The sequence below is a fragment of the Geotrypetes seraphini genome, chromosome 7, assembly GCF_902459505.1.
Source record: "Geotrypetes seraphini chromosome 7, aGeoSer1.1, whole genome shotgun sequence".
NCBI classification, from domain to species: Eukaryota; Metazoa; Chordata; class Amphibia; order Gymnophiona; family Dermophiidae; genus Geotrypetes; species Geotrypetes seraphini.
In genome coordinates this window covers 107,429,017-107,450,653 of record NC_047090.1, presented here as the reverse complement: position 1 = coordinate 107,450,653, position 21,637 = coordinate 107,429,017, and the positions used below count along the sequence as shown (strand labels likewise).

Below are 21,637 nucleotides of genomic sequence, written 5' to 3'. Positions count from 1 at the left end.
TCAAGGGACCCTCGGCCACAAGAGGGCACCCGCTCAAACTCAGGGGCGGAAAATTTCATGGCGACACCAGAAAGTATTTCTTCACAGAGAGTGGTTGATCATTGGAACAAGCTTCCAGTGCAGGTGATCGAGGCAGACAGCGTGCCAGACTTTAAGAATAAATGGGATACCCATGTGGGATCCCTACGAGAGTCAAGATAAGGAAATTGGGTCATTAGGGCATAGACAGGGGGGGGTAAGCAGAGTGGGCAGACTTGATGGGCTGTAGCCCTTTTCTGCCGTCATCTTCTATGTTTCTATGTTTCATCTTCTGTTTCTAAGAGTTTGGCAAGGCTCTGTGATCTACCTCAAAAGGTGCACAACAACTCAATTATGTCTGCTGACTTGCAAAATTCAGCAGGTTTGCACATTTATTCTTTTATGCGTCTCCGCGCCAAACTTGTACCGAAACATCCTTGATATTTAATGCTGAGATCTATCCAGTTCTTCCTATAATTAAGATCTTAGCTATAATCTTGAACCAGAATCTAACCATGAAGAATCAGATTGATGCCCTGGTACGGAAAAGCTTCCACACTTTATGGAAATTGTGTACTATATATAAGAGCATATTTTGACATTTCATCATTTAAATTATTGGTCCAGTCTTTGATTTTAAGCCAACTGGATTACTGCAGCATTGTCTATCTGGCTGGTACTCAAAAAGTGTTTTATAGATTGCGTGTAATACAGAATGCAACAGTCCGATTGATTTTTTGCACGAATTGCATTGGTTGCTGGTGGAGGCACGCATGAAAAAGTTTGGCTGTATGTATTTCAAGGTATTATCTGGGCTTACATCTAGATATTTGGTGGATTTTTTCACATTTGTTAATGTAAAAATGTTCTAGATGTTCAGACGCTTTCTTTAATTTCCATCCATTAAAGGATGTAAACACAAAAAATATCATCATCTCTTATCTGGGGAAATGATTTGAATTCTTTAATAGTGAATGCTAGTACGTATCAACAGTTTAGAAAGCTTCTGACATCAGAGGGAAGGCTTCCAGGTTAGCCACGGTGTGTAGGAACCATGGATGATGTAGAATGCAGGCCCAAATCAATAAGACAACCCAGAAAGCTTTTTAATTATGAGAAATCTACGTAAAATAAGAAAATTCTTTGTCCCAGAGCAATTCAGGCTAATTGTCCAATCCCTAGTCCTAGGTTTACTGGACTATTGCAATTCCCTCTATCTACCTTGCCCTGCCAACATGCTAAAACAACTCCAGTCAATACAAAACACCGCTCTCAGACTGATCTACTCTCTGAGAAAATATGATCACATCACCACTGCCTTCCTAGACTCTCACTGGCTACCAATACAAGCACAAATTCAATTCAAATTCTATTGTCTATTGTTCTAAGCATTAAACGGCTCTGCCCCCACCTACCTAAACAACCGCCTAAATCAGATCCTCACCACAAGACAAAGAAGAACCCTGACCCCATTTGCCTATCCTCCGCTCAAAGGCACTCAGCGCAAGAAGATGTTTGACAACCTTCTTGCGACGCAAGCAGCGAAACTTGACCACTCCATCTCCAATCTGCTGACGGCAACGGGAGATCTCAAAACATTTTGAAAAGAAATCAAAACCCTGCTATTCAAAAAATTTATCCAGATACATTAACCCTCCCCCTCTTCCCTCTCCTCCCTGGTAAATTCCCCTCCCAAAGCCTCCACTTTGGTAATCTCTTCCTCCTCAAAATACCAACCAAGAATACAGATCCCTAAAATGTAATGTAATCTTATTTGTAACCTATTTGTAATATTACCTATAAATGTCCAGTCATTTTTACTATCCAATTTGCAAGTGCTCCTGGAAATTATCCAGCTATCTTACCTCTTTTATAACCAAAAAACAATTGTAACGTTACTGGAAATGTCCAGTTAGCTCTTTTGTAATCCGCCTTGAACTGCAAGGTATAGGCGGAATAGAAGTCACTAATGTAATGTAATGTAAGTGCGGTTGGGAGGAGGCCAGTGGAGGTAAACACCTGCAGGAGGGAGGGAGGTACAAATTTGGAACGCAGAACGGAAAGACTAGGAGCGCATTGGGACAAAGAAGGGAGGAGGAGGGGCGCATTGGAACATGGAAGGGAGGAAGAGGAGGTGCGTTGGCACAGGAAGAGCGAAGCAGGATCACATTGGGACATAGAAGAACAAACTTCGGACAAAGGAAGGAAGGGAGGGGAACATGAACTTGGGACATAGGATGGAAGAACAGAGGAAGTAAGGGAAAGAGATACTGAGGTGGAGAGGGAATAGAAGGGAGAATTATTGAGCATGGGTATCTGAATGAGAGGGAAAGATGATGCACATGGGGAAAAGAAGAAAAGTGAATTGTTGGGCATAGGTAGGGAAAGTACTGGACATGGTGGTGGGAGAAGCGTGATGTAAAGATGCATGGTGAAGAGAGAGATGAGAGGGAGAAATGTTGGATGTGGTGCTGAAGAAGAAACACTGGGACAGATGAAGAACAAAAGTAAGTGTAAACCTCCTATCTTTTCTATTTAAACTACAGTACTTTATTTTGAGGACTGTTTCTTTAATGTTCAATGTTTTTATAGACTGCGTACCATACAGGATCCAAGTTACATACAAATTCAACTTAAGAATGGTTTGAAAAACAGAATTTGCTTTTAACCCAGGGACTGGCTGTACACTATACCATCTTGTATATGTTGCTCCAACACCTTCTAACTTAGTGATTTAAGCAGGAAACTAAAAATGAAAAGTTTGGGCTTGTACACCTCTACTAACTTATTGGCACTGAACCTACTCGTATGTGACAAGTCAACGCATCTCAAATGGACATTTCTTATTTCCTGGTAGCTTCTGAAAATGAAAAGAGAATTCCTTTTGCTTTCATACACTATCAGCAAAAAAAATGAGTGGCCATAGAGATGATTAAAATCTAAAGAGCAAAATGAAAGAATTCTAGAAATGTCTTGACCCAGCTTTAAGAAAGATTCAAGCTTGTGTGCTTTAACAAAGGTCCCTGAATGCTATTTTAAGCTTTCACATAAGCAAGAAGCTATCTTTAGACCTTTTCTAGCAGCTTCACAGATGGCTTTGAATAAAGGTCTGGTTTAATTCCCTTTAGAGAAATGGATGTCTGCAGAAAGTTTGTCAGTTTATACCAGCTGACTGCACTTTCACCCAGCATTTGAGGGGATAAGCATTCATTTCTGACATATATTTTATGATCTCAAACTGCTCAATATTGCTTTGAGCAGTCTGGACTGGTAATGCACCCAGGACTGTACTGAGATAGGGAAAAATTGTTTTAAACAAGTGGGTAAAACTTGTAAAGCATGGCTCATGGAATTTTTGCCAAACCCTCTGCATGTACAGTAAATACTAGTTCTGCCCGATTTCCAATTTGAATCGATTCACTGAATCACTTCAGGTGAATCGATTCAAATCGATTTGATTTTTAAAAAAAATCAGCCTGGTTGATTCGGTGACCGACCCTCCTCCCCGTGCCTTCCTAAAGCAGGAGTGGCAGCGCTGCCTCTTGCTGGCCTGATGCTCCTGCTTTAGGGGGCGAGGGGAGAGTCAGTCGGGAAGAGCTGCTGAAATCCTGGTTTTACCTTGTCCCGTGCTTTGGCACTCTTTGCTGCATCCTCTGGCTTCCCCCCTGGCCTCCTGCTCTTACCGCAGCCTGCAGAAAGGATCGCCGGTGCTCTACGCGATCCTTGCAAGTTACTACTGTCCTCAGAAGCACGTTTCCTCTGACACGGTCCCGCCCCTCCTCTGACATCAGGTGCAGGATCGCGTCAGAGGGACCGTGCTTCTGAGGATGGTAGCAGCCTGCAAGGATCGCTAGAGCATCAGCGATCCTCTCTTCAGGCTGCAGTAAGAGCGGGAGGCCTGGGGAGCTGGCATAGAAGAGGGGGAACACGTAGGCCTTCGGGGGAGAGGGGCCCTGGTCTAGAAGTACACGGAGGGAGGGGAAGGGAGAAGGGGTACTGCTAGACAGGGGGAGCAGGGAAGGAAAGGGAGAAGAGGTTCTGCTGGACAGGAGGAGCAGGGAGGGAGACCCTGGCAAGCGAGTTATCAGAAGGCAACCAGAGTCTGGGACCAACAAGATTTGAATAATAACCAGACAACCAAAGGTAGAAAAAATAATTTTATTTTATGTTTTGTGATTACAATATGTCAGATTTGAAATGTGTATCCTGCCAGAGTTGGTGTTAAGACTGCAAATGTGACCTAGGATTTAACAGAGAGAGGAAAAGTCTTTTTTGTTTATTTTGTTTACACCACAGCACCAGTGTGGGTAGGAGAGGGCAAAGGAGGTGAAGAGGCTAGAAAAGGGTGTAGAAGCTTTTAAGAAAAAATGGGTGTCAGATTTTAAGAAAAAATGGGATTGGCACGTGGGATCTCTTCGGGGAGGGAGTTAGGGGGTGGGACATTGGTATGGGCAGACTAGATGGGCCTTGGCCCTTTTCTGCCGTCAGTTTCTATGTTTCTAAGCTATAAAATAAACCCACCAGGATGTTTGAAAAAAAACCACCCACTTGGGCAGGAAAAATCGAATCGAAAAATTGATTCAATAGGCTGAATCGAATCAAAATTTTTTTTCCTGAATCGGGCACCACTAGTAAATATATATGTGAATATATATATATTTTTTTTTGGGGGGGGATAGGGGGAGAACAGGTTGGTTTGTGTGCCTGTTCATGCTTGCATTTGAGTATAGTTTCTAGGAATAGGCACCCAAAAACTGTATGTTTGTGTTAAGTTTGTTATTTTTCATTTTCAAAACATTATCAAGAGTATGTACCTTGTGCATATAGTGTGCACTCTCCTTTCTTGATGCATGCACAAACTATCGGGAAAGAGCATGTTACAGCTGTCCAGAAAAACCTAGTTTGAAAATTGAAGTTTTTCCTATGAATTTGATTGCATTTGATCAGAAAATAGTTAAACAAATAGTTTAAAGCCCATCCTGGGGTCCTCAAAGTCAATTACATAAAGCTTTTTCTTAAAATTTGCTATAATTTTTGCTTAATGGAGCAAATGTTTTGGTATTATAGCTATAACTTATGTTTATTTATTCAATTTTTTAGCTCGTCCTCCCAAAGGAGTTCAGAATGGATTACAGATCAGGTACTCAAGCATGTTCCTTATCTGTCCCAGCAGTCACAGTCTATCTAATGTCCCTGGGGCAGTGAAGGATTAAGTGACTTGCCCAGGGTCACAAGGAGCAGTGCAGGGTTGAATCCACAATCACAGGGTGCTGAGGCTGTAGCTCTCCTCCACTCAGCAATGATACATTGATAAGACATTTTATGCAAAACATCTAGCAGCATTGTATTAAATGAACATTCAATATCTGCACTTTATTGTGGAAAATAACAAATATTTAACATACTTTATTAATAGTTAAACAGGTACATTTTGGTGTAGTCATCTACCAATGGTGTTCCAAATACTCAAGAATTCAATGTCTTCTTGAGATAGAATAAAGCATGCGGTGCTGTTCAACTTCTTGCAACAAGGCCAGCACAAGTATTTCATGTTCTTGGGGGGGGGGGGGGGGAGGTGGAGATGCGAAAAAAAATATGGCCTACCCACTTTGGTCTCAGGCCTCCCTAGATTGGCAGTCTGGCTATAACCCTGCTGGACATTAATGCAAAATGCTATTGACATCCATAAAAAAGAACATACAATTGACAATTGTACTCTTGAGTCCTGAGCACATTTCACATGGGCTCCTTAAATATGTGGGCATACAGAAAATATGTGCAAAGTTTGTCAATGGCTTAATCTAGCCAGTCTTATGGCTTGTAGAGGTAATTATAACGGATGAATTTTGGAGTTGGACAATTTGTTTGGAGGTGGGATGGTAGTTTCTAGGGAAGGAAGTTTGTCAGGTAGTGGTGGTGGTAATAGTTTTTGAGCTGTGGGAACAGTTTGGAGGTTTGCAAGACTAGGGAATCCTATCTTAACAGCCTTGCCCTGTTTTGTAAGAGCTACGTTTTACTTTAAGTGTATGCTACAAAACCTGCAATTCCTTTTCCTATAGAAATGAACTGGTCTTTTTTTTTTTTTTTTTTGGGGGGGGGGGGGCTTTCATTTTTAACCATTTTTTTTTTCCCAACATAACATGTTTTATTTCATTCTATTAATTATTCTCTGCTACAGAAGCAGGAAATCCTTCTCCCAAAGAATTGAATTGGAATATTTTTGGAAGGAGCTTATTTCTCTACAACCTCCAGTATGGATTTGGCCCATTTCACATCTAATGTGTCTTTTTACGGGTTTCTCTCATATGCCAAATTTTATTCTGTTAAAATTGCAGAATTATTTTGCCTTCAAACAAAGACATTTTGACCTTTTATGTATTATTCCTTATAATCCCTTTTGGATTGGAAAACAAGTAAAAGTAGAGGTAGAGAACATTGAACCTTCTAAAATGGTACAATGATTAGTTAAATAGTAGCCCATATTCATCTTTATTCCAGTTTCTTCTATACATATATGTGAAGTGCAATACAATTAACATTTCACTTGACTTTGTTGCACAGAAAAACTATGTTACTTTGTGCATAGAAAAACTAGTAAAACTACCCTATCAAACTACAAACACTGAACATGTGAGCTATTGTATACTATACAGGCAGTCCCTGAGTTACAAATGCTGTTGCGGCTTCATATGATTTAATTGAGTAGTATTTCCAGTAGTATAGATTCCTAAACTTCTCCTGCAGCATATTCAGGAATGTAGAAAGTGGTAGAAAACTCGAATGCTCTTCCGGAGTCTGTTATAGGGGAAAACACTCTCCAGGGATTCAAGACAAAGTTGGACAAGTTCCTGCTAAACTGGAAAGTACGCAGGTGAGACTGGACACATTTAGAGCATTGGGCTTTGAGTGGACTGCAGGGCACGATGAACCACTGGTCTGACTAAGCAGCGGCAATTCTTATGTTCTTATGTACAGTTCTTGATGGAAACTATGTTGAGAAATATAACTGTTTTATTTATTTATTTATTTTAATTTAACTTGTTTTTCCTTACTGAACTTTTCAAACCACCCTCGTATCTCCCTCTTATTAGTCAAATATAATTCTTTTTTTGCTCAATTTCTGGGCTTTCTAGTTTTATCCTTTAATAGTCAAAATTTAACCAAATATTTATTGAAACAATAAGTTCATAAGAACCTAAGAAAAGCCATGCTGAGTCAGACCAAGTGTCAATTCAGTCAAACACCCAGCCCCCCTCCCTGCCCTGTCCCCCCCCCCTCTCCTGATGTCTTGTAGGCCTTCATCAGACCTGCTGTATGACCTGGTGGGCTGGAACAGGAGGCATCCCTCCTGTCTCCTGTCTTGGATGACTATAAATTTTTTTTTTTTTACCTCTTTCCCCCCATGTATCTTTTTGAATTCCTGTTAGTCCAGCAGTATAACGGACAGAATCAAGCTTTCCACGCTCTTGCCCCGTGCTGAGCCTCTCCCTGAATGGCCGCCTTGAGTTCTCGTGGCATGGGCGAGCTGTCGTACTCCTGCCTGGTGCTGAGCCACTCGTTGAATGGCTGCCCTGAGTTCTCATGGGGCTCATGGGGGAGGCGGGAGGGAGGTAAAAAAAAAATTGGCAGAATCAGCCGGGAAAGGAGATGGGAGGGATCCCTCCTGTCTCAGTCCACCCCACCAGGCCATAAGGCAGGCCCAGCAGAGGCCTGTAACATGTCCGGGAGAGGGGGGGGGGGGGGCAGGCGGGTGATGACCCAAATATAAGATGAGACTCATTTTTGGGCCATTTTTTTGGACCAAAAATCTCATCTTATATTTGAATATATACAGTTTTTTCTGTACTACTCCAGTCACTGATACACTGAATGGTTTTAACAGGTACTTTAATTTGTAACATCTGAAAGAGTAAACTTGGTACAGCATTTATGTCCTATGAAAACATACTAACTTTCCCATTTAATTAGCTTTATATAAAAATAATTATACATTTCTATGAGATCTTAATATGCAAACATTCAAAACTATGATTATGTATTGGAATCAAGACGCATGAGCCTTCATTCGTAACTAACTGGAATTTCCCTCTCCCTACCGCACCTCACTTGGTCACTGAAGTGAGGGTCAGATACCATGCACCACAGCTCCTTCCTACAACCCTGCAATGAGCTCTGAATTAAAGAATGGCACGGTGACAAAATTCATCACCATTCCCGTCCCCGCGGATAACCACGGGAAATAATCCCATGTCATTTTTTAGTGTCTATTTCAACCTCAGTCTTTCTATACCAGCATTTTTCAAAGCAAACCTTGCGGGTCAGTGGTTGTGGCCATTCATACTCTGAATCTTCCCTCTCTCCTTAAAGAATGACATGAAGATGGTTTCCCGCGGTTATCCGCGGGGACGGGAACGGTGATGAATTTTGTCACCTTGTCATTCTCTACTCTGAATCAAGACATTAAGCATCAACCTTAAGAATAGGCTCCCTCCCCTGGGAGTCTGAAGGCTGCTCTGCAGAATCTGTGTGACCTCCAAGGAACAGAAGATATGACTTGAGAACTGAAATGAGAACATTCTCAAAAGGCACTGAATAAAACTATCATTGAGCCACAGGGAGGCCCTAAAGACAAACATTAAAATTATCAATCAATTGTTTATTTGTCCCATGACCAAATATGTTGCATTATTAACATTTATCTTGTAATCCAGAATGTTTCCAACGTTCTTCTGGTGATGAACTTTGCACATCTGAAAGATAAATGCAGGCTGTCTGTATATAAAGAGACTATTTTCTGCATATCTTTTTTGATCCCTGACAGATTTACTGAATAGTATAAGCCTTGCAAAAGAAATATAAAACTTTGCTTCCAAGGTGTCCATACACACTTACCCTGTCTGAGCCGACAGCTAATTTCCATAGCAGGATTCCATTCTCCATTTTTGCATGTCAAGAATTTATAATCTCCTTTCAACATGTAGCCCTCAGCACAAAAATACTCAATTACAGTTTCCGATTTCAGGGACTCCTTGCAGGGGCCTGGGTAGCACAAGAAACCTCCGTTCTCTGGTTCCGGTGGATAGGGGCAAACTAGAAAAGGAAAAAAACAAAAAACAACTAGCTATCAAAATCATTAGAAATTCATTTTTATTTTTATTTTTTTTAAATACTCAAGCTAAAACTTATTGTCAAAGTAGAATACATTGTCTTTAGGGATCATGTTTGTCAACATTAGCATTTGTTTTTTGTGTCATTCCATATCAAGAGGACCAATTTTGAAAATTGTCCATGCTCAACCTCCTCCAAATTGAATACAATTTTAGCAGACATTCACAAGGGTCTCAAACTAAATCATGCGATTTTGGGGGGCTGATCTCTATTGGGTCAAGACTTATAGGCAGCTGAATGGAGGCCACCTTCAGAGTGTCATGTTCCATGTAACACAAAAAAAAAGCCACTTTGCAGCCCAACAAAACCTGTCAGGTGACTGAAAGTTTTTGGATTAGTACATGATCCCTGGCACTAAGTTCCTGTGCAAAGTTTAGAATCCAACATGAGCTTGCCTCCCTTTTTATGGCAGTCTACCTTTTTATGGGCAGAAAACTATGTGAAAATGTTATAATAAGAAATTTAAAGTCTACTTTGACTCCTCATTGCTCATGAACTATACTTTGATTCAGGCCATAACTGCCCATGATGTATGTCTAGGATTTGCACTAGGAGGCTTTGCAGCCAATTGGAAGTAAATATATGACAAAGACATGATGTCACTTTTTATGCAAATTTTCACCACATTTTGGGGTGCAAATATTTCTGTTGTGTAGTTTCTTTTTTATGTAATTTGAAAGAGCATATTTTTTGTTGCAAAAGCCACCCTGCTTCATCTTGGATCCAGATTTGTTGTCAGAATTAAGGATTCAAATACATGTATCATTTGCATGTGCGGATACACTATGTTATACACAGCCATCTTTGGCGTCCTGTTGTGTAACATGCAAATGAGCTAGAGATGTGACATTTTACAATGCAGCTAAGCTTGGTGTGGTTACATACTTTAAGCTTATGACATCTTTGTTCAGACATATTTTCATAAATTAGTCAAAGCTGTTGTAAAATGAAAATCCGAGATGACCTAAGAAGAAATTTGATGTGTGCAGAGAACCACCCTATTGTGGTAGAATATTGTATGTGATGGATCTGATACAATGCTTGAAGTTCACTGACTCAATGTGCTGAAATGATGCAGATTAAGAATACTACTTTTCATATGAGAAGTTTGAGAGATGAAGACATCACTGGCTCAAAGGGAGATTTCATCAGGGCTGATAGTATAATATTAAAATTCCAAGCAACTGGAGGTGGTTTAATATGAAAAAGGCCCATCATGAAACTGGAGATCAAAGGATAGATAGATAGCGGCTTTTTATCCAGAGGTGTATGAAAAGTGCTAATAGTGTATATGAAAAGTGCTAAGATGAACGCTGACTGAAATGGTTTTAAAACCAGAGGTAGAGAGGTATAGGAGATAATCAAGAACTGATGGGAGAGGATGTGTCTGGATGCAACAAGTGTCTATTACACCAGTGTGTGAATCTAGTCCACCTGAAGCAGTAACAATGTTGCATGGAAGATTTCCTGGAAACTTCAATGATGGCTGATACCAATGTAGACAGTGTAATTGTATCTACTTGCTGGGAGTCAGTGAATGAAGATTGGGATGGAGAAGGGATCCCTCGCTCTGTGTTAAGGTTAGAAAGATTCAAATTGGGATAGATTCCTGGACACTGAGTTGAAGAGGGAACCATGGTTGTCGTGGCCACCAAGGTGCTATGAGGATCATGGTAGCTTGTTCTTGGCAAAGTTTGAAGAGTTTTCCCTATTAATGGAACTGAAAGAAAAGCATATAGAAACTTGTCGGCCCAGTTCAGAAGGAAGGCATCTGACATCAGGGGATAGGGAATATACATTCTAGAACAGAAAAGAGGATGTTTATGATTGTGGGTAGAAGCAAAGAGATCTACAATATTGTGTACAATTCTGCAGACCACACTTTCAAAAAGATATAAACAGGATGGAGTTGATCCAAAAAAAGGATACTAAAATTATCAGTGTTCTTTGTCATAAAACGTATGAGGACAGACTTAAAGATCTCAATATGTATACTCTGGAGGTGGGAGAGGAAGATATGATAAGAGACGTTTAAATACCTACATGGCATAAATGCACATGAGGCGAGTCATTCATTTAAAAGGAAGCTCTGGAATGAGAGGGCATAGGATGAAATTAAAAGGTTTAGGAGATTCAGGAGTAAGCTAAGAAAATACTTTTTTACAGAACGGGTGGTAGATATGTGGAATAGGTTCCCAGTAGGGGTAGTGGAAACAAAGACACTGTCTGAATTCAAGAAAGCATGGGACAGGCACATGGGATCTCTGAGGGAGAAGAGGAGATAGTGGATGAGCAGACTGGATGGGCCATTTGGCCTTTGTTTGCCATCATATTTCAATGTTTCTATCTCCAGAATCCTCCAGTTTGAAAATATCCGATATAACACTGGTGCCAGTCTTTACGGCTGAAGGGTCTTTGTGAGGGTCATTCCATACAAGGATGTTGGTTGCTCTCACAGAGGGCATGGTCCATCAACAGACTGGAGTTGAGAGCCATTCGGTTGGCTCTACTGTTCATCCAAGCAAGGCTGCAAGGCAAAGCAGTCAGGGTCTTTTCACACGATGTCACAGCTGTGGCATATATCAACAAACAAGGAGGAACCAAAGTGTACCACTGAAGATAAACCACCCCAGATCCTGCAGGAGCTGAACTACCTAAGACACCGCTCTGTGACATTCCATCACAGACAGTGCTTTGATAAGCCAATCATCCAAGTATGGATGAACTAGGATGCTGCTTCTGCCACCACCATTACTGTGGTGAAGGTGCAAGGTGCAGTTGCAAAACTGAACGGCAGAGCCAAGAAATGAAAATGGCTCTCTAGCACATGGAGTTGGAGAAACCTCCTGTGATCTGGGTAGATGGAGGTATGTAAGTAAGCCTCTGTCAAGTCTAGCTAGTCTAGAAATTCACCTGGAGCTACCAAGGCAACATCTGATCTCATTGTTTCTATCTGGAACCTGGGAACCTTCAACGGTGCATTAACTGCCATGAAATCCAGAATTGGTCTCCAATCTTCTGAGTTTTTCTAGGGCTCACTGAAGTATATAGAGTATCTGTCTAAGCCTAAGTCTGCATCTGGTACTGGCACTATTGCTCCAATTGGTAACAGCCATTATACAATCATGCTGACCTTGGCTGTTTTCTCCAGTCTTCCTGCCGGAGAATCCAGAAAAATGTCCCTGAGCGGCCAACAGGATTCATAGAAACATAGAAGATGACGGCAGAAAAGGGCTACAGCCCATCAAGCCTGCCCACTCTGCTTACCCACCCCCTGTCTATGCCCTAATGACCCAATTTCCTTATCTTCGAGTGTGTATACTTCTCAAATAATGTCCAGGATCTATTGGTCTGAAGAAATCTGTGTCCAAATCTCTCAGAACTCCGAAAGTCTCCCTCCTATGCAGGGAGATCCTGGGGGTCAACCTGGCATCATTGAGACTTCTAGGTATTTGCTGCTGAGTGAAAGCCAGCTGTGGGAGCTCTTCTGGAGCCTCCAAACCTCTGTCTAGAACTCTGAAAGGACCACTGTGACAAGGAACCCGCAAACCTATAATACAGATTTCTGTTCGAAAGATTTTATAGCCAAAAGAGCAACATTATTGGTCACATTTAGGACTGAAATAGAAAAACAAGCTATTCTTAAATTATATTTTATCAATAAAAATGCCTTGTTTTGTGGTCAACAGATAAATATATTTCCAGACTTCTCTAAACAGATGCAATACAGGAGAAAGCAGTTCCTGCAACTCAAGACTTGTGTTTTGGCTGTGGCAGCTTTATTTTTTCTTAAGTTCCCATGTAAGTATTTAGTGACATATCAGAATACTAGATATATTTTTGTTGATCCAGCTCATTTAGAAACTTTTCTTCAAGATAAACCTAAATTAGATATATTACCTGTAACTAACACAGAGGTTGAGATCGAGTGAAAATAGAATGTTTATTTGCCTGACTTAGGAGATTATGGTATATTGTTTGCCTTTTCTTTTTTCTTTGCTTTCCTGGTGACTCCTACAGGACAATCAGCCCCTCTAATAATGTGGACTTGATAAGATTATTTTTTAGTTTGATGTATTTTCTTTGAATTTGTTTAATTGCCTAAGTTGTTATTTGTTGTAATAAATCAATAAATTTATAAATAAATTAAAAAAAAAAAATACAAAATTCAAATTGGTGGACTGTCCTGTTCCCAATCAGGTCAGTGACAAAGATGCAGCGAGACCCGGAAACCTGCAACAAGCATTGAAGATACAGCTTCTCAGCTCTGCAGAAAACAAAAAACTGCAGGTCCTGCTAGCCGAAGTCGGGCGGTACATGACTGTCTTAAAAAGTTTAAAGTGACAATGCACTTGGTAGTGTTCGAAACGGGTTCCATCACGGATGATGTCACCCACATGTGAGCATATAATGCCTGCTTGTCCTTGGAGAAAATATAGTACCTGAAGACAGACTTTCATTATTTTCTGTTAACTCTCATCTAAAACATTACATTCATTTACACTAATTTAAAGTGTGCCCCAGGCTACAGCTAGCTTTGGTATTGAAATGGCATCTGGATCTTTTGCAATCAATATGCAAAGGCAGGCATGTTCTTATTTTAGCAAAATTAAAGTCCATTCTTTTATTCCCACATTAAAAATCTAACAATTTGGTTATCAGTGGAATAGTCAAGTTTCTACTTCTACTCATTTACAATAACTCATATAAAAAGGTGGACTGGTTTGAACTGCTTTGCAAAGCGAGGCTTAGCATTTTTCCTGATGGATTCCACTGTTCTAACTGACCATTCTTATGAGCTCTGAAAGAGCAGAAGCAGTTAAGGAGAAGATACTTATATTATCATTTGTGATTTATAATGCACTCAGAATAAGACATCTCAAGTATAGTTCATATTTCATTCATGCACTCCTGAATGAGTTGTTTGCTTGGGGAAATTTTGTAGACGTTAGAGTCAGAGGGAAGAATATCACAAAATTGAAATACCCATGATGGCTTACAAAGAAAGTAAAATATCTGCATTTTTGTTGTACTCCACTTCCTTGGGGCTCTGCTGAACCTGTGTACTCTAACCCTGCCTTTTATGTTCCTTGGAAATATTTCCCAATATTCTTTTCTTCCCCCCCCCCACTCCTTTTTTCTTTTAGGGAAGAGGTATATTCTCTAGTGTTGTTTTGACCATGTGGGGAAGTGTCCAGAAAGGTGGGGGGCAGGTTCTAGGGAGTCCCTCACATATCCTCCCCTTCAGCTCAGCCAAACTTGGTTGAGTGCCTGCAAATTCAGGGTCCACCACCAGACACAGAAAATCTGAATTCTTATGCTCCTGGCCTGTCCGAAGTTGTACCTCATCCATGTGGACCACAAAGGACTGGTTAAAGTCCAGGTTGATTAAATGAAGATGGCTGTTCCGAACCAGTTCTAAAGTTCAGAATGCCTTGTCCATTTATGCTGACCATGGAACCATGTCTGGGGCTTTCTTTTGCAGTAGACAAATTAGAGGATCAGCTTTCTTAGCGAAGTTCAGTATAAATCATCTGTAGTATCCGACCATCCCCCAAAAGGATTGCACCTGGTTTTTGGTTTGGGGTATAGGGGTCTGGATAATGGCTTCTACCTTCTGAACATGGGTTTTGATTTGGCTGTGTCCCACTATATACCCCAGATGTTGGACCTCTTGGCCCCCCAAGTTAAGCCTGCTTTCCTTAGACTAACATTGCTTCTACCTGAATCAGATGAGATTTCCAATTACTGCTATAGATGATGATGTCATCAAGATATGATACTGCATATCCTTGGTGGGGTTTTAACAGGCAGTTGAACAAGTACTGGAATGTACTAGGGGCTGCGTGAAGACCAAACAGCAGGACAGTAAACTGAAACAGGTCCTGAGGTATAGAGAAAGCTGTCTTCTCCTAGGCACTTGGTGACAGGGGTACCTGCCAATACCCCTTAGTTAAGTCTAACGTTGCGATGAACTGCATTCTACCTAATGTTCAATCAATTCATTAACCCTAGGTATAGGGCGGGGGTCGGCAACCTGCGGCTCCAGAGCCGCATGCGGCTCTTTTCCACCTTTGCTGCGGCTCCGGTAGTGTGTCACGCAGGCATGCACCTTACAAGTCCAGCGTCGCGGCGGGAAATAGCCATGCTGAGCAGTGAGCTCAGCACATACACAGATGAAAGCCTTGCTTGCTGATTGGTCCGGCGGCGCCGTGCCGCCGGACCAATCAGCAAGCAAGGCTTTCATCTGTGTAGTGCTGAGCTCACTGCTCAGCATGGCTATTTCCCGCCGCGACGCTGGACTTGTAAGGTGCCTGAAAAAGAAATCATCCTGGCCGGGGTCGGTGTCATGCTCCGGAGATCTACAGCCTTCCTATCTCCCTCTCCCTTCTACCTGCTTCCGGCCACATCCCCTGCTCCGCGGCTCTCTTCGGCAACTCAGCAGCAGCTTCTGACGTCGGGGCCTACCCTCTGCGAGTCCCGCTTGTTTCAACTTCCTTTTTCCACAAAGGCGGGACTCGTAGAGGGAAGGCCTCGATGTCGGCAGCTTGTCTTGATCACTGCTGCTGACGAGTTGCTGAAGAGAGCCGCGGAGCAGGGGGGTGTTGCCAGGTGCTGGTAGAAGGGAGAGGGCCAGATGCAGGACTCGTGGGTGAGGGAGCAGAAGAGAGAGAGAAAGAGAGAGGGGAGGGAAACAAAAGGAAATCTTTCATACTGGGCTGGGCCGGAGTGGAGGGAGGGTGGAAAGATTCTAGCTACAGGGTGCAGTAACAAAGGAAAAGGGGGGAAAGCTGAAAATGGAGATAGTGACACAAAGAAGAGAAAGGGTAAGCAGGACCTACTGAATAAGGATAGAGATACAGAGGGGACATGAAGAGAAGGTGAAATAGAGACATAGAAGTAATGCTGAAAAAGTGGGGGGGGGGATAAAGACATTGAAAGGGCAAATGGTGAACATGGGGTAAAGACAAGGATAGAGACAAATGAAGATTCTGAAAAAGTGGTGAGATAGGGATATAGGTGAGATGGACACAAAGAAGGGTGATGCTGGAAAATAGGTGGAATGGTAATTCTGACAGACACAGAAGGGAAATGCTGGATCAAGGAGAGATGGGGCTCAGGCTGGATGGAATGAGGAGAAATGCCTTGTTGGCCCGGAACTTCTTCTCCTACGTCAGAATTGACTTCAGGGAGCGGAATGCTGGTCAGCGCAACACTTCTGCAGGGAAAGCTTGGGACGGCGGTGGCTTGGGGGCTGTTCCCCGATTGCGGTGGCAGCAAACCGAGTGGCTTGGGGGAGGGCACGGAGACAGAAAGAAGGGGGAACAGGGAGACAGAAAGAAAAAGTTGGGGGAGAGAATGGGGTCTGGAGGAGAGGAAACATACAGGAGGCTGAAAGAAAGGAAGAAAGATTGGATGCACAGTCAGAAGAAGAAAGTGCAACCAGAGACTCATGAAATCACCAAATAGCAAAGGTAGGAAAAATGATTTTATTTTCAATTTAGTGATCCTGTATATAGCATTAAGATAAGAAACAATATATGCAGTGTTAGATTTGTTTTATAATGGTTTTGCGGCTCCAAGCTTTTTTTTCTTTTCGAAAACGGGTCCAAGTGGCTCTTTATGTCTTAAAGGTTGCAGACCCCTGGTATAGGGTAATTCTCCAATTTGGATACAGTATTCACCCTTCTAAAGTCTATGTAAAAGCTTATACTGCCACCCGGTTTTGGCACCAGCACGACAGGGAAGAACCAATTGTTTGTAGACTCCTCGATGACCCCAAGTTCTAACATTTTGGTGGCTTCTTTTGTTACAGCCTTGCCATTTATATAACAGTTTACTTTCCGCAGATGGAGCAGAACTAAAACTGTCACCTGGTTGAAGAATCTCTGTACCGCTTTTGAGTTGCAGGTCCTCGTTTGTTAGGCTAAAGTTAGGCTAAAGATAGGCTTCAGTTAGGCTAAAGATAGGCTTCAGTAAAGCTAAAGATAGGCTTCAGTTAGGCTAAAGATAGGCTTCAGTTAGGCTAAAGATAGGCTTCAGTTAAGCTAAAGATAGGCTTCAGTTAGGCTAAAGATAGGCTATAGTTAGGCTAAAGATAGGCTTCAGTTAAGCTAAAGATAGGCTTCAGTTAAGCTAAAGATAGGCTATAGTTAGGCTAAAGATAGGCTTCAGTTAAGCTAAAGATAGGCTTCAGTTAGGCTAAAGATAGGCTATAGTTAGGCTAAAGATAGGCTTCAGTTAGGCTAAAGATAGGCTATAGTTAGTCTAAAGATAGGCTATAGTTAGGCTAAAGATAGGCTTCAGTTAGGCTAAAGATAGGCTTCAGTTAGGCTACAGATAGGATTCAGTTAGGCTAAAGATAGGCTTCAGTTAGGCTTCAGATAGGCTTCAGTTAGGCTAAAGTTAGGCTTCAGATAGGCTTCAGTTAGGCTTCAGATAGGCTTCAGTTAGGCTAAAGTTAGGCTTCAGATAGGCTTCAGTTAGGCTTCAGTTAGGCTTCAGATAGGCTTTAGATAGGCTTCATTTAGGCTTCAGATAGGCTACAGATAGGCTTCAGTTAGGCTAAAGATAGGCTTCAGTTAAGCTAAAGATAGGCTTCAGTTAGGCTAAAGATAGGCTTCAGTTAGGCTAAAGATAGGCTTCAGTTAGTCTTCAGATAGGCTTCAGTTAGGCTTCAGATAGGCTTTAGATAGGCTTCAGTTAGGCTAAAGATAGGCTTCAGTGAGGCTTCAGATAGGCTTTAGATAGGCTTCAGTTAGGCTTCAGATAGGCTTCAGTTAGGCTTCAGATAGGCTTCAGATAGGCTACAGATAAGTTAAAGATAGGCTTCAGTTAGGCTAAAGATAGGCTTCAGTTAGGCTTCAGATAGGCTTCAGTTAGGCTTCAGATAGGCTTCAGATAGGCTTCAGATAGGCTACAGATAGGCTTCAGTTAAGCTAAAGATAGGCTTCAGTTAGGCTTCAGATAGGCTTCAGATAGGCTTCAGATAGGCTACAGATAGGCTTCAGTTAAGCTAAAGATAGGCTTCAGTTAGGCTTCAGTTAAGCTAAAGATAGGCTTCAGTTAGGCTTCAGATAGGCTTCAGATAGGCTAAAGATAGGCTTCAGTTAGGCTAAAGATAGGCTTCAGTTAGGCTAAAGATAGGCTTCAGTTAAGCTAAAGATAGGCTTCAGTTAGGGTTAAGATAGGCTTTAGTTAGGCTAAAGATAGGCTTCAGTTAGGCTAAAGATAGGCTTCAGTTAGGCTAAAGATAGGCTTCAGTTAGGGTTAAGATAGGCTTCAGTTAGGGTTAAGATAGGCTTCAGTTAGGCTAAAGATAGGCTTCAGTTAGGCTAAAGATAGGCTTCAAATTGAATTGAGTGACTGTTCATGAGGTTGTAGGAATCTGATGAGCTTGGCTGCTAGAATGTTTTGTTTTCCTGCTAGGTAAACAGCTTTGAGGAATATGTTGCAAGGAATCGCCCAGGACCAGATCTATATGGCTTCTTGACAAAGGAGGCGAGAGCCAATCCCTCTCTGTTTTCATGTAGTACATGGCTACTTGGATGCCTGTTTGGATGAGTACTTCTTATTGAGGAGGCGATCTTGAAAGATATGGAGAACATTACGGATTGCTCATAATTTGAGATTGGATGTGGAGAGATTTTTCTTGAGGATTCCAGCTGCCTTGTATATGGAGGCCATTCAGGTAGGCTCCCCACTTGAAAATGGAAGCATCCATTGTCAATATTTTCTGATGAGGTGAGGTGTGAGAGAGTAGGCCTCTGGATAGATTGGTGTCTACCACCACTGAAGGAATTGATGAAGTGATGAGATTATCTGCAGTCTCTTGTAGAGTGGGTGTAAGGCTTGAGACCAATGGATCAAGAGTTCCCACTAAGATTCTCTGCGATGTAGACAGGTGAATGGAGTTACATGAACTGTTGATGTCATGTGATCTAGAAGACAAATCATTTGGCATGCGGTGATACTTTATGGCAAACTTTAGTCAGAGTGTTGAGTCTCTGTTTTGGTAAAAATGCCCGAGCTTTGAGTTTCATCTAGAAAGGCTCCAATAAACTCCAGAGTTTGAGCTGGTTGGAGATGAGATTTCTGGTATTTGACTGCAAATCCCAAAAGCTCTATAACAGTGTTCTTCAACCACCGGTCCATGGACCAGTGCCGGTCCACAGAAATTTCCTGCTGGTCCACAGGGCCAGCACGTGAATCAGGCCCAAAACAGTGTTCTTCAACCGCCGGTCCACGGTGTGATCGATGCGGCGTTATCTTCGAGCCAGCTCCCTCTTCCTAACTGATTCAGTGCACAAAGCCACAGGCAGTGGCTTCTATGAGCATCCTGCGCCGGAACCAGAAACCTTCTCTCTGACGTTGCAACGTCAGAGGGAAGGCTTTCAGATGAGGCACGGGACGTTTAAGGTGTAATTAGTACTATTATGAGGGCGGGGTCTGGGGTGGAGACTGGGTAGAGATGGGCGGGGTCTGGCCCACGACTTAGCCCAGTATTCTTCAACCGCCGGTCCACGAACCGATGCTGGTCCATAAAATAATTCTCTTATTTCTGCTGGTCCATAGATGTAAAAAGGTTGAAAAACACTGCTCTAGAAGACGTTCTATCGAACGAATGGTTAATTGTGCTGCTCGAAGAGAAGGGGCCTTGATCAACCAAACTAAACTAAACCTTAGGCTTATATACCGCATCTTCTCTATCAGTAGCTCGGCACGATTTACAAGAAATTAGAAAGGAGAACAGATACAATATGGATTTGGAATAGTATGGAAAGAAGCGGAATTTAGAACTTTGAAAAGCCAAGTTTTCAGATGTTTTCAAAATGGTTGGAAAGAGTTATCTAGATAAGGAAATACACGAAAGCTGCAGTCGAGTGTTGCTGCTACTATAACTAAACATTTTGTGAAAACTCTGGATGCTGAAGCTAGATCAAATGAAATCACCCTGTATTAGAAGAGAAGGCACTGGTATTGTAGTAGACATAGGTACAAATGGTGTACGTGGTTGTCAAGGCATTGGTGACCTTGATGAGTCACGCCTTCGAGGAGACACTTGTAAAGATGGCGACCTTGACTCAATGTGTTGACACTTAGAATGTGTCGACAGAGTGCACACTAGAAATGCCGATACACGTTGGGATGCCAATGCATGCCTAGATGGAGGAGGACACATATGCTTCTTAGACTTTTTACCAGGTGATCCTAATGGCAGCAGCAGTGATGATACCAATGTTGATTAAGGGGTCGAAGTTGGTGCTGGCTTTGATGCTAATGATGGTCTTTGTGTTTCTGCATCAGAGGTTGCAGACATTCCCAATGTTGCACCGAAAATGTTTTCAAATTGGAGCTGTTTAGACTTTAGTGATCTTTTTTGAAGCTTGGAGCAGCGTTGATAGGAGTCTGCACAGTGGTCAGGACCAAGGCACTGAACACACCAGTTATGTGGAACAGTGACTGAGATGGTCCTGTTGCACTGGATATACCGCTTAAAACCACTAGGCGGCTCTGACATGGAGGGAAAGAATGCCAACACATTAGCAAAGGACTCATTGGTCCAGGGAGATCGAGTAAATTTAAACCCAAAAAGGGTCAACGCTCCTGGCCCCTGAATAGGCTCTGAGTAGCCCGAAGGCCCGAAAAAATTAAAGGTGGAAAAAAATGAAAATTTTTACAAGAAAAAGAAAGAACTATGAACATAAATAAAAATAATGAAGATAAACAATATCGGGAAGGCACAAAAAACAAAGTTTGATGCACTTTTGGAGAACTCCAAAAGAACACAGCTTCTCAGCTCCGTGGAAAACTAAGAACTGATGGAGAAAAGGTGGGAGAGGGGAGATATAATGGAGACATTTAAATATCATAAATAATTTAGGCATTGCTAGCCAGTGGTGGGTTTATCTGCAAGAAAGGAGCATTTATCAATGAAGGTGGAGAAAAAAACCTCAAGCTATATATCGGAGATGGGAATCAACAGTAATTTCAAGCAGCTCGCATGTTATTATTGGTGTAAAAAAATTCCACAGAATAATGCGAGTTTCTAATAGGGACTAACTCCCTGTTTTACTAAGATGTGCTAACCGATTAGTGCGTGTTAATCGAATAAGCGCGCACTAAATGCTAATGCATCCATAGATAACATGCACGTATTAGCGTTTAACACATGCTAATCGGTTAGTGCACCTTTGTATAACAGGGCCTAAGCCCACCACTGTGCACAGGGTTTAATTAGAAAAATATTTTTACTTGGCTTCAAGTGTCGGCAATTCCTTCACATCAGCGTTGTTCTCATTGTACATGGCGATCTCCGTTCTCACATAATATAATGCATTCACAAGCTGAAATCTTCAAGCCTCCATCAAGGCCCTTGTTTCGCCAAATTATGGCTGCATCAGGGAAATTTTCAATAGAAAGATTTTTAAATAAATCCAGCAACCACTCT

At 41.9% G+C, this 21,637-nt stretch overlaps 1 protein-coding gene across 6 annotated transcripts in view; it reads right to left on the bottom strand.

Moving 5' to 3' along the window:
- The window catches only part of SUSD6 (sushi domain containing 6), a 154,235-nt gene that overhangs the window by 33,656 nt on the left and 98,942 nt on the right, over positions 1-21,637 (bottom strand). For all 6 annotated transcript variants that reach the window (XR_004540142.1, XR_004540143.1, XR_004540145.1 and 3 more), the window contains exon 3: positions 8,911-9,108. Coding sequence is in view for 1 of the 6 variants with exons in the window: in XM_033952361.1 (XP_033808252.1) it covers positions 8,911-9,108 (198 nt within the window). In the remaining 5 variants the exon portion in view is untranslated. The remainder of the gene's footprint in view (positions 1-8,910; positions 9,109-21,637) is intronic.